Source organism: Hippocampus zosterae, chromosome 12 (assembly GCF_025434085.1).
Source record: "Hippocampus zosterae strain Florida chromosome 12, ASM2543408v3, whole genome shotgun sequence".
In the NCBI taxonomy this organism is placed as follows: Eukaryota; Metazoa; Chordata; class Actinopteri; order Syngnathiformes; family Syngnathidae; genus Hippocampus; species Hippocampus zosterae.
Window position 1 is genome coordinate 5,899,093 of NC_067462.1, and position 13,143 is coordinate 5,912,235.

The window sequence follows — 13,143 nt, forward strand, 5'->3', positions numbered from 1 at the left end:
CATCATGGTAGCGGGCTAGCAGGAGTTTTCCCCACAATTACAAGCTCTCTGCGAGATGTAGTGGAGGTTAAGAGAGAATTTATGGACAATTCAAGTGGGCTGTGAGCGTAAATAAATACAGCTCTCTGGAAGAAAAGAAAACACACATCGACTTCAAGGGAAACGTGGTAGCCATTAGTCTTCTCTTTGCAGTCGGGTGTGCATAAACTGCACAGGCTTCCTATACATATTAAGTGCCTTCGCAGCGTTTTTTTTTAATCCAATGAGATTAATCCCATGAAGCGCAACAATTTAGCCACGCTGATCTTGAGCAGTTTCGCCTCTCAGCTAACAGGCCGGACCCTGAAAACACTAATGAATTAGTGATACGAGGCAAAGCTACCCCCACACATATGTTCTCATATAACCTCACTTGTTGGCTGGTTACACGCCAAGAAAACTGCCGTGGGGAGTATATATGTACGATGCATGCTGCGGGTTGAGGAGGGCACTAGTTATTTGATACTTTGAAGTAGCTTGAGGCCAAAAAAAAAAAGGCTTCATTGGGTTGACAAGGCTGCTGCGGGAGAGCGTCAACGGCAACCTGGCATTTAAAGTCTTTTGAACAGCGATCCCAGAAGAACAAGGTTATAATAAAGAAGGAATGTTTAAGTGATGTACTTGACAGTTATGAACAAAAATTGCTAAAATTAGCACGCAAGACGAGTGATGGCAATGCTACACAAGATGCTGCGTTGCTCTTCAGTGTGTGCCCCCATTGACCCCAAAAATAGCAAACCTCATCGTGAAGGGGGGAGGGGAGGGGGAGGGGAGCGGAATTGCAGCATCCGCAATCGGATTAGTGTTGATGGTCATACGCGGCGATCCATCCTGCGTGGCAGGGTGTGCGATACGGCTCCACGGTGTAACATGAATCAAGGAAGTGATACATTTACGGAATGCTCTACGGCTGTTGCCTGTTCTTCACAAGCAGAAAACATCGAAACGGCTCCGACTGCTGCACTTTGGAATCAACTTGTGTTGAGTTTAGGCATCTTGTCCGAGGATAAGCAGGCGTTTTGACTTTTAAAGCAACGACTGCAGGACCCGCTCCATTTCACCGAGCGTGAATACGAAGGGATGCCGAAGGCTTTCTAATGAGCGACCACGCCGCTGCTCTGCCCTTCCGCTCGTTTTCCAACTGAGCGCACGAGAAAGCGCTAAAACTAAACAAACTGCTCGCGCCCGCAGAGAGTGCATTCCATCCACCAGCATAACAAACCTCCACCCAGTATTGCGTCTGCTCTAAAATAAGAAGCACCATCATCATCATCATCATCATCGGCTGCAAGAAGTAGAACATTTACAGATGCTAAAGTCGTTGTGGATTATGCAATATACATCTTCTCAGAAGAGTTCCAGACAGGTGCAAAGCACCCAATGGCCTATAATGGGATCCTCTTTACTCCAAAAACGGCTCTCTGACAGATCATGAGTCCAGCCTCGAACAAAACAAGAGGAAACCTGCACTATCTATCTGAAGACTACTTGGCAAGGCCACTGCTTTCCCACCAAAACATGGGAGCACAGAAAGTCACGAGCACTTCCTGCGGAGACAGGACGGAAAGATATCGGCTCACCATGGCACTGGACTGTGATGTTAATCCACGCCCCCCCAACCCCCTTGTCCATCCATGTAATCCAAATCAAAACTAGACAATTATGTAACTCAAAAGCCTGACATGAGTCCATTGATCTCAGCTCGCGTGCAGGCGGAATCAATTTTTTAGATAGCTCATGTTGAAGCACGGCTCATGATTTACCCGGTAATCTTACGGTAGCTTAACACAGTAATAACAACCGAGTAAAATGTATTGACAAAAACACAGGTGTCAAAGCCAAGGCCCGGGGGCCAAATCTGGTCCGCCACATCATTTTAAGTGGCCCGCGAAAACAAATCAAGCATGTCGAGTTCTATGATGCTTGCTAAAGTCTGAGCCAAAATTTCAAAATGTCATATGTAATCCACAATAACGATTATTCTTGACTTCTGATTTTAAAACTAGTTATACGTCAATTTATTGCGCACCGTGTATGTACTATGCGGAGGGGATTAAACATTGATATGGTTTCCCAAAATTCATAACGGCCCTACAAGGGAAACCGTAACTACAATGTGGCCCGCGAGAAAAATGAGTTTGACACGCCTGCTTTAAAACATTCCCAGAGTTCTTCAGAAAGACCGACAGTGGTGCATTGAGATGTGAGCTTAATTTTTACGTCAAAATACTTTTATCTCAAATGACCATTGCAATTTTTAAAAAGTACACATTACGCTTTTTTTTTTCTTAAAACAAAAGCGGATGGGCGCGGTCTATGCATTTGGCCTAAAAGGCTGGATGGAAGAAACCGTTTTTGAGTTCCCTCGGATTTCTCAGCATTTCCCATTCGCGCTGCTCCATGTGGCAAATGTGGTTTACGTTTACACTGACAACTGGCAATAACCTTAGAAAAACCCAATCATTTTTATTGTGCATTTGAAGAGCATGTGTTACATTTCTCACTTTCCTGGAAGCCCACCCCCGCCATCTCCTCTCCACAAGTCATACATCATTGCTTAGTAATTCTGCCATTGGCCTGTAAACACTCAGTTTGTTGATTTGGAAAGTTTCGTTGCCGTGTGGAGCAGCTGAAAAGCGAAAGGGTTTGCTCAAGTGACGTCACGACATTAAGTCATTCGCTTTTATTGAAAAACATCAAACAGTGCAATGAAATGACACAGTCAACTTAAATGTTTTTTGGGTAGTTTGATTGTTTAATTGTAGATGCGGATTGAAGTTTTTTTTTTTGCGGGACCGGGTGTCAAGTGTGACTACGAATGTGCATTGGGGCATGCGAAGCAGCCTCATGTATTATTGACCCGTGCAGGGAAATCATGCGTACTTCTCTGTCCACTGTGGGTTTATTCTTCGAGATTGCTACTTGGCATTACTGCAGTAAAAGCAAATTTTAGTCAGCAAAATGCCGAGAACAACTGGCCATACATTAGAACAGATTGAGAGGCAGGAATGATGCTGAGGCTGAACAACATTGACTGTGTGGTAATCTTCGGACGTGCTCAGTCCTGCAACGTACCCGTGAGCGCAAACACTGAAGACATTTGCAGACAAGTTGCAATTGCGCAATCTTGGTTGTAGACACTCAAGGCTGTACATTTGGAGAATACTGTGACTCACATACCTGGCTCGCCAACTTGTGAGAACACGAGTTCGATCCGTGCGAATGATCAGACATGTACAGTCGAGAATGGTAGACGCCAACAATGATACATACACACTCAAGAGACTTCAATGGTTACATTGACATAATGTTCCATCCATTCATCCACCCATTTTCCGATCCGCTTTATCCTCACAAGGGTTGCAGGGGGCGGGGGCTGGAGCCTATCGCAGCTGTCTTCGGGCAGTAGGCGGGGGACACCCTGAACCGGTTACCAGCAAGTCGCAGGGCACACAGAGAAAAACAACCATCTGGGCTCACACTCACACCTAGGGACAATTTAGAGTGTTCAATCAGCCTGCCCTGCATGTTTTTGGAATCCGGGAGGAAATCGGAGTACCCGGAGAAAACCCAGCAGGCCCGGGGAGAACATACAAACGTCACACACGAATACTGGAGAAGAACCTCAGAACTGTTGGACCGCTCCCCAACAGTGCTACTTTACATTGAATATGCTTAATGAAGAAGAAAAGATGCCCTAACTTCCATTTCCCACATTAACCCTTTCAGGGACAGCGGTTACTACAGTGGACAGTTGATCAGGTTACAGGTTATCATTATTGGCGCATGATAGGGTTAAAGAAAAAGGAAGTAAGGGCTCAGGGTACGAGTTGTGTGCTCTGGCCATAAATTGCCTCACTCCAACAAAGAGTGATGCTCATGCAGTGCAGGGAAGGCTGAGTTTGTTTTCATAGCAGCACTGGTTGGGGGGGCAGACTATTGATGACAATTACATAACTGTAAACCAGCTGTTCAATAAACCGCATACTGTCACTTAAAATATCCAACTGCAGTCGATCAGTTTTATTCCCATCATTAAGGGCACAAACATATTATTCATTGATCATCGGGTCATTTGACCCCTAGGGTAGACTGTACGGTATTATGCCTCAGATTGGCTCTTAAGTGGACACGGGCATGTTACCAAAATAAAAGCAGTACATTTAAGGCGACCAACACGAGTGCTGGGCAAATATATTGAAACCGTGCAGCTGTTGATGCATGGTGTCACAGATGAGGGTGCTCAGCTGGCCTAAAAGTTTGCAAAAACATAGAAGAATGGCTCCGTTTTGAGCTCAAGCTTGTCACAAGTGTCCAACAAGTCAACAAAGAAGCTGTAGCCAATGTGAGCCAGGATAACAATCTTACAAATTGGTGTCAGGACTATTCAGCTCAAAAATGCACTGGACTCCAAAAAGACAAGGACTCACGGAGAAGTGTCATCCGTTTGAAAATGGAAGTGAAATCTTTCAAAGGAGGCATCATTGTGGGAATAAGAAGCCACAGTCCTCCGATGCCCTTCAGATAGTTCCTCTATTCGCGTGGCATTTACATGTTTCACAGAGGACTTAATAACGAGCTGTGCGGACAGCGGTCGCGTGTGAGCTCGCATTTTTGTCCCACTGCGAAAGCTCAACAAATGAAGCCATACATTCACTTCTACATACTTCCACACATCATGTTTATCAACAATGGAGCAGCTGGATCACTGCGGATAGCCACATAAAGCAAAGTACTGGAATAGCAGATGGAAGCAAGCAGGTTGAGCTCTCCCCTTAATATCAAAGGCATTCTGCTAAATCGCAATGTAGATTTGAATTTGATTAATTGTTCAGCACTATGCGCCACAGTGACAATGAATAAATAATGTCAAGGTGTGGTTGGACGTCTGGGATACTGACTCAGGATTCCTATGACAAGATGGTGTCCGTTTCGGTTACCTAGCAACTCCTTCCGAGAATGCCTGGCGTACCGAACGCACTTGGACGTAACAAAAGGGTCAACTCCTTTTTCCCCTCCTGGAAAAGTGATACTGCAGACAGCAGTGGTGGGTACCCGTCCCACAAATGTACTAAAGGTCACTGTTAATGAATACTTGGACGCACCCCACTGCCGATTTTGCTTTCCGTTGCGGGGAGCAATCAAGTCACTTCAGGTCATCCCCCGTGGAAACCGATTGGCTGAACCACATCAAAATATTTTGAGCGGTTAATTTTCATGAGGAAACCACACAATAGGACACATGGAAGTCCGATTCCACTTCTTGAAGCACAACTGCTATGCTGATGTACAAGTCAGCGCTCAAGTTCATGTACATGTATTCATTCATTCATTCATCTTCCGTACCGCTTAATCCTCACTAGGGTCGCAGGGGGTGCTGGAGCCCATCCCAGCCGTCTCCGGGCAGTAGGCGGGGGACACCCTGAATCGGTTGCCAGCCAATCGCAGGGCACACAGAAACGAACAACCATTCGCACTCAGACTCACACCTAGGGACAATTTAGAGTGTTCAATCAGCCTGCCATGCATATTTTTGGAATGTGGGAGGAAACCGGAACACCCGGAGAAAACCCACGCAGGCCCGGGGAGAACATGCAAACTCCACACAGGGAGGCCGGAGCTGGAATCGAACCCGGTACCTCTGCACTGTGAAGCCAACGTGCTAACCACTGGACTACCGGGCCGCCCCATGTACATGTACTGACACTGAAAAGTGACTGAAAAGTGTTTCAGGTGAATTTTCACATTGGTTGATTGATTTTTTTTTTCCAACTTTGAAAATAATGAGGCGGAGACAAAAGATGGGAGTTGTGTCATTTTACATGTACATATTCATATATAATTTTCAATCTTTTATAAGAAATAAACGCAACTATGAAAAAGTCAAATAAACTGGTCAATATAAATTGTGCAGTTTCTCCTCCACCATCCATTACAGTTAAAATTAAATTAGCAGTACTCAATTCCTAAACATGATATTCAGTTTAGAGAAATTATATCGTGAGTCAATCTGTGTATAATTCACACCAAAATAGTATATAGGGAGAGAGAGATAACCAGAATTTAATTTTCAAAGGTAAATCCAATACATTTAAAGACATTTTATGTTGTGTTACAGTCCTGTATTTTATTTTAACTGTTCTGTAAAGCGCTTTGTTACAGCTGCAGTTGTTGTGAAAGCGTTACATAAATAAAGATTGCATTGTATTAAGTCTCCTTAAAAGCCATTTTAAAAGGCCCGATTGCGTTTCCATTCATTCATAATCTCAATATTACAACAAGCCCTCATTCATACACATCAATTCATGTTCTCACCCACTCCACCCAATTACAATCATGTGACTCAGCTTGCTTTGAGGTCAGATGCTTGCACTACATTTTCCTTCTTGCCTTTGTGACATCTTTCAAAGACACATGGCGATAAAAGCAAGTGAAGATAGACATAGAGGAGGAAGTTGAGGTGTTTCCTTACCACCAGCACGGAGGTCCTGACCACCTCGGAAACACTTTGCCGGAGCTCGGCAGCCGTCCCGGGCTTCCCCAGTCCCCGCGTAAACTTCCTGGTCTCCGGTTGAGCGAAAGTGGACATCGCTGGACTTCGTAAAAAGAAAATAAAAAAGAAAAATCCTCAAGTGACACCGAAGCAAGTGTGACGGGAATTAACCGTCTACTAATCCGCCTCTGCCATCCCCTTCAACGGGCACCACGAGTTCCAAACCGGATCATGTTGTGACGCAATCATTCCCATTTTTCAGTCCAGGACGTTTTTTTGTCGCCTTAGCACTGAGGTGTCCAGTTTGTCCGTTTGAATTATTGTTGCCATAAAGAGTGTGCTCGTTTCAAGGGTGTCATTGGTCGTCGAGTTCCAAACAGGAGGCGTCAATTCTCGTCGTAGTTTAGGTGCGCTCCGCCCCCTTTTTGGCGTCCCGTTCTCGGCTTCACAGCCTGCCCACTGCTAGCTCCTCCTGGACCCGGGACCGACATTCAATCAGTGCAGTGGTACATTTTATTTTACATAAGACTAAGAATAAGAAAACCTTTATTTGTCTCACAATGGAGAAATTCCCAATTTACATTTTGAAAAAAGATATGCTCAATGAGCATCATCACCTCATGGATGCTATAAGACATTTCAATCATTTCTAATTTGACGTCAACCGTTTCAAAGTTTAAAAATGTGGGTTTTATTTATTTATTTATTTATTCATTATTAAATTTACAAAGGGTCACACTGAACCATTACTATTACTGGAAACATTGGTAGTTCAACATTAGAGCTAAACATGGTGCTTAGCAACAAAAATTAGAACATCAACATTTAAAAACTCAAATTTATCCAACGTAGTACATCTGAGCATGCTCAGTCGAGTCAGGAAAATAGAAAATTAAAAAAAATCGAAAGTAAGTAAATTATTTATATAAGTAGCAAATGAAGTTTTTATTTACACTTTCATACTACATCACTCAATATTAGATCAATCGAGGATACCGTGCAACTATTGTCCCTATGGTTTGTGAGCGGCAATCGGATTTGATGGTCGGCAAATGGCATCGAACCACTAATTTTCTGAACCGCTAATCTCCACGATTAGACGACACTATCGTTTGGCTGACTGCTGTCATGTCTTGATTAATACTGACGCCTACAGGTCACAGTTGGAAGCACCTAGAAACAGCTGACTCAACTGACCAAGATGAAAAGTGGAATCAGAATATCTATTTATATATGAATGTATAATTGCTTTTCTTTAGGAGAGATTTTCCCCTGCTGGGTTCGGTCCAAACCCTAATCGAGCTTTTACTTTTCATGTTTGAACAGAACCTCCATAAAACTGATTTGCAGTCATTTGAACACGAAGAAAGAGCTGATGACTGCAGGTGGGAAGCCATCTGGTTAAAAGAGAAACAGACATAATTGAAATTTTTAGGTTTCTATTTTTCTCAGTATATTTAATGCTTTCTGTTACATAACTTTGTTGTTCTGGTACAGTTAAACTATTGATTAAAATCTGTTTCTTTTGCTTTTGATGAAGCACGCTTCAGGTTCTCATAATGTTTAAATGAAAACAAAACATTTTACAGTGTGATCATAGTTTTATTAAGAAACAAGCCAGGCCAGTAGCACGACATTCGGTTTTAAAGGGTGAGCTGTTTTACACACGGACTTGAATTTTGGAGTGTACCGTAAAGGTAACATTCTTCTGAACTAAAACAAAAAGAAAAATAAAATAAACAAGGAGTGTGACATAATTATTTGGCACCACAAGTGAAGTTTCCTGCAAAGTGAATGACAAAAAAAGGCCATTGATGAGAGTATACAGACATTTTTCTACTGTAAAAACAAAACAGGGGAGGAAAAAAAAAACAATCAAATCAAGGCATAGAAGTCGGTGTGATTATTACAAAACGGTATAAAATGACATCCTTTCAAAAGGTTTCGGAGTTGAGCTATAAAAAATGCCAAAAGAAGAAACGCAGTCTCTGATGCAGTCGAAACCAGCGGACGTGCCACCATTTTAGAACAGTAAAAAAGCACCATCATGTGCACGGGCACATGGACGGATGTCCCACGTGTGTGAAAATTGAACTCCAACTCAATGCGCGTGGTGATCCTTGTTGTTCTGCACCCGAGAGTGACACGAGGGGGCTGTTGCGCTGCGGATCACCTCCATCCACCTGAGGCCAACAAAAACAAACCCCAACATGAGCCATCTGATCCATACAGCTACACGTAAATTACATCGTAGGTTAACCTTTCGAAGGTGTATTCGCTCTCCGACCGGAAGTAGTAGATGTGGGACTTGAAATGGAGTTTAAAGACATAGTCCTTGTGGATGTTCTCTGACTCAGAGGGAATGGTGACAGAGTAACCCAGAAGGGGAAGGCTGGCCAGTGGATAGTCATCCTAAAAGGAAGAGAAACATTCTATTGAAGCAGAAATACTTTTTTTTTTTTTGCTTTGTGCTTTTCCTCGATAATCATAAAATAAAATACATTTTAGAGACAAAATACTGTATCTTAAACGTTGGAAAGAATGAGAATAAAAAGGGGAAGGGATATCATAAGGAAAATAGAGGGAGCTACACAGTGGTAACAGTTCAGTTGTATTTCACTTTAAAGGACCACACATTTGCATTTAATCGTTAAAAATGGTTTGCTTTGATACATTCATTCATCTTCCGAGCCGCTTGATCCTCACTAGGGTCGCGGGGGGTGCTGGAGCCTATCCCAGCTGTCTTCGGGCAGCAGGCGGGGGACAACCCTGAATTGGTTGCCAGCCAATCACAGGGCACACAGAGACGAACAACCATCTGGGCTCACACTCACACCTAGGGACAATTTAGAGCATTCAATCAGCCTGCCATGCATGTTTTTGGAATGTGGGAGGAAACCGGAGCACCCGGAGAAAACCCAAGCAGGCCCGGGGAGAACATGCAAACTCCACACAGGGAGGCCGGAGCTGGAATCGAACCCGGTACCTCTGCACTGTGAAGCCGACGTGCTAACCACTGGACTACCGGGCCGCCCTGCTTTGATACACCTAAACATATTTTTTAATTTAGCATATGTGAAATGGCAGTGTGGATGCTCAAATTGTTCTGACTGTTTCAATGGCTTTTTAAATTTGCCATTTTAAGTACCGGTAAAGAAAAATCTTAATTTGTACTGTACAAAGGGCATATTTTAAGGACATATAAAGACACATATTTTACCTGTGTAAAAAAAATCTAGGTGGAATTTAGCCTTTCTTTTCGAGAAATCAACCACAAAAAAATCTAGAGTATATAAAATGATTCGGAAACAGAGAGTCGTTTTTAGGTGGCTAACTGGAACTACAACAAGCCGACCTCATTTTTTTTTTTCCTCAAGAAGTGCCACTGAACCACAAAGGTAAAGAATCCGCGATCCTTATCAGGAAAAACAGGATTTGCGTTTTTGGTTGAAGCCTTTGACATTTACGTGGTGTGGTTTTGAAAATGACCAACAAGTTCAACTGCTTATTTGTGTCGTCCTACTAGTTTGCTAACGTCAACTAGAAAAGTCTGATGGAAAATGTTTTGGCTCACGCGTTGACAGCAACTGAGGTCAACAATCTACAAAGCATTTGACTTTCAGGAGTAGGAGGATCAAACCGTTGGCTGAGAAATGAAAAGGGGCGTGCAGGGAGTAGATGGAGGGAGTGAGGTCATCACCTGGTGGGACTTGTAGAAAAACAGGCTGAAGTTGGTGAAGACCACCCACAGCTTCTGCCAGCCGTTGCTGTTCTTGAATTTCCGCAATAGGTTGCCCGATAGCTGGTTCTAGGAAACATCACAAATGGAATTAGGGATGAGGAAATCTACTTTGCTTCCCATATTTTATTGTTAACTTGCTTAGACTAACAGGTCAGTCCATTATATGATAATGCATCATTATTTGACTTTTTGAATACCGATGTGATCAAATTTGAGACTAACTGAAGATAAAGCAGCGGTTTCATTTAATTTCTTCATTTAAAAAAAATGGTGTTTATATCTCTCCCTTCCACCGAAATACTGCTGTAGATGAAATTTCATGCTTCCATTTAACGGCCACTTCATTAGGGACACCTGCACAAGCCAATAAGATCCAAAGCATGTGCTGATTAAAAATAAATAAACTTTAAAGTCAACAATGCTTAAATGTTTTTTGTGTGTAAAATGTACTCTGGATATTTTACTCAGAAATTTGACTCTCTTTAGACTGGAACCAAATATACCGGTCGTCTTTTTAGAGTCAAAAGTACCGGTACTCCACGAAATTTACTGTGTATAAATAGCAAAATAAGAGAAACTGATTTTAGCCGTTGTGATCTCTGGTTTTGGGGGTGAAATTTCAGCACAAACCGGAAATGTATTCACCCTAAAAGTTCACTTTATTCGACTGAAAGATTGAATGTCAAGACAAGTTGACAAAAGATCAAATTAAGTCCACCCGTAATGGTTACAATGTATTTTCTTCACTCCAGCAATTCCATCCGGAAGCGAAAATTAGGGCTCAATAAAGGTCGCACAAATATTGCTTTCGGTTGTGCAGGTGTGCCTCATGCTCTTCTCAATGAACCCAAAGTGACCCGTGCTGTCCTCCTGGCTTTTTTTTACCTCTAGACTTCTGCGGGCTTCACTAAAGGAGAGGCTCTGTACTCTGTACCAGCAGATAACACACAGAGGCACGGCTCCCTGGCCACAGCGCGGCCCCACCTTATTCTCACTGACTGGACTAGGGCCCTCTAGTGTGGCGGGGGGGGGACGCACAGATGGGATGGGGGGGAGGGGCGGGGGTTAGGAAGAGAAACAACAGACAGGGAGGCAGGGAGGTAGGACAGAAACACAAAGACGAAGTAGGTGAAGCAAAGGCATGCAGGTGTAAGGGTCAATAGCTAAAAGGGCGGCGACACCCAGGCAAAGCTGTGAAGAGGACGTTCGTCACGGGTTGAGGGGGGTGTCACAGAGGAAGAGCTCAACCAGGGATGCGGCAAAGGATTGCCACTCCCAAAACATCTTTTTATAGACCAAGAGAGTTTGCGACGAGTGGGGGAGTGAGGCTGGAGAGAAAAGGGAAAATTAAGGGCAGCCATCTGTGAACATCGACGGGGATTTCACGCAGCTCGGAGTGAACAATATCCTCACGTTGAAAGAGAAACGCTCTCAACAATTATTGCCCATCGGAATCTCGACTAAGACAGAATCAGACGAGGGGTTGTATGCGGCAACGTTTAGTGTTTAAAACCGTCTGGGCAAAGTATGGCCTGCTTCCATTCTTTAATCGAAGAATTGACATGATTGAAACTTCAGAAATATTTATTGCAACAATGTAGCTGTTTTAAACCCTGAAACTAGTTTATTAAAATGTTCCTTGTATGTGGTTGTCATTAAAGAAGAACTTCATTCTCACCGCCCCCCCACCAAAAAAACCAAACAAACCAATGATAGATTATATTATTATATTATATACGGTATTCAACATCCGCGCGACCCTGTTCAGGATGAAGTGGTGTTGAAAATAATAAGAATAATTTTAATAATAATAAATATTTTTGGGGGTGGCGCTAGTGCAATTAATGTATGACTTATACTGTACGAGCAAGTAAACTGACTTCCTGTCAAAAAAAATAATAATTTTTGTCCCTACCCAGCAATAATATGAACTTTTAGACTGACTGGCGCGTGAGGATACTGATCGCCCTGGAAAATCCCTGCATGAATCCACACATGTCAATCAAACACGGAGAAACGGAGAACAGTAAGCGAGGCGGAGGCGAGAGAGTTCGTGGTGGAGTTAGCTCGGAGCTCGACGTTTGTTCCGGTACCTCCACAGCTATGCTAAAATCCACCATGGCCACGCTGGTGTTCCTGTGCCAGCACACGTGCACCATAGTATTACCGCGGTGAGAGGCGGCCCTCTCCGGGGAGGTGTGCGACGTCATCGTGTCTTCTTCGGACTCCCCTTCTGCTGACAACTCCTCTGGACATTCTGGGAAGGTCGGGAGGATGTTACTGCGAGACATTTGTAGCTGCGCGAGGGGAACGACTTGGAGAGAAGAAAGCTAGAGAGTAGACAATGTTTCTTCACAAGAAGGAGCGCAAATACAACAATGTTATGAGTTAGTGTTCGCACGTGCAACATTCAGAGAGTGGCAGTGTACACCATGTGTACCTTTTTTGAAAATGAAATCGTTTTGAAATGACAAATTGAAAAAAAAAACTTGACAACCTCAAATAACACCATAGAAATTCCAAATGAGAACGAGGGGGCAACTTGTCCCACCTACCTTGTAATGTAGACAAAAAAATACAAGCAAGCTATGGCAGTGCATGATTAAAAACATAAAAGGCTTCCTCCAAATCAATCTCTTTTGAACTGATATTTTCCAATATATGTTTTTTTTTTTAGATGACGTAGGCTGACTTTGCTCCTGAAACTTGCCATCATTTTAGCCTTCATTAGTGCATCACAATCAGACCTCATATGTTGCGTAACAGCCAATTTTACAATTACTATCGTCGTTTCAGTGGTGCTCAGTTTGCCCTCCGGTGGACAAAATTAGCAACAACATTTATTTGATTTAAAAAATTGGGGGTAGAA

At 43.2% G+C, this 13,143-nt stretch overlaps 2 protein-coding genes across 5 annotated transcripts in view; both read right to left on the reverse strand.

Annotated features, from left to right (window-relative positions):
* Positions 1-6,939, reverse strand: part of zmp:0000001200 (dedicator of cytokinesis protein 9) — a 63,957-nt gene extending 57,018 nt beyond the window's left edge. The window contains exon 1 of the mRNA XM_052081618.1: positions 6,512-6,939. Coding sequence (XP_051937578.1) covers positions 6,512-6,628 — 117 coding nt within the window. The 5' untranslated portion in view covers positions 6,629-6,939. The remainder of the gene's footprint in view (positions 1-6,511) is intronic.
* A 1,174-nt stretch (positions 6,940-8,113) lies between these two features.
* LOC127611239 (FERM, ARHGEF and pleckstrin domain-containing protein 1-like) overlaps positions 8,114-13,143 on the reverse strand; it is a 45,121-nt gene continuing 40,091 nt past the window's right edge. For 2 of the 4 annotated variants that reach the window (XM_052081643.1, XM_052081642.1), the window contains exons 24-27: positions 12,368-12,531; positions 10,233-10,340; positions 8,793-8,944; positions 8,114-8,715 (exon numbers count right to left, since the gene is read on the reverse strand). In XM_052081643.1, coding sequence (XP_051937603.1) covers positions 8,634-8,715; positions 8,793-8,944; positions 10,233-10,340; positions 12,368-12,531 — 506 coding nt within the window. In that variant the 3' untranslated portion in view covers positions 8,114-8,633. Of the gene's footprint in view, positions 8,716-8,792; positions 8,945-10,232; positions 10,341-11,159; positions 11,288-12,367; positions 12,532-13,143 lie in introns of those variants that run through there. The other 2 variants (XM_052081644.1, XR_007965278.1) reach the window with 2 other exon arrangements.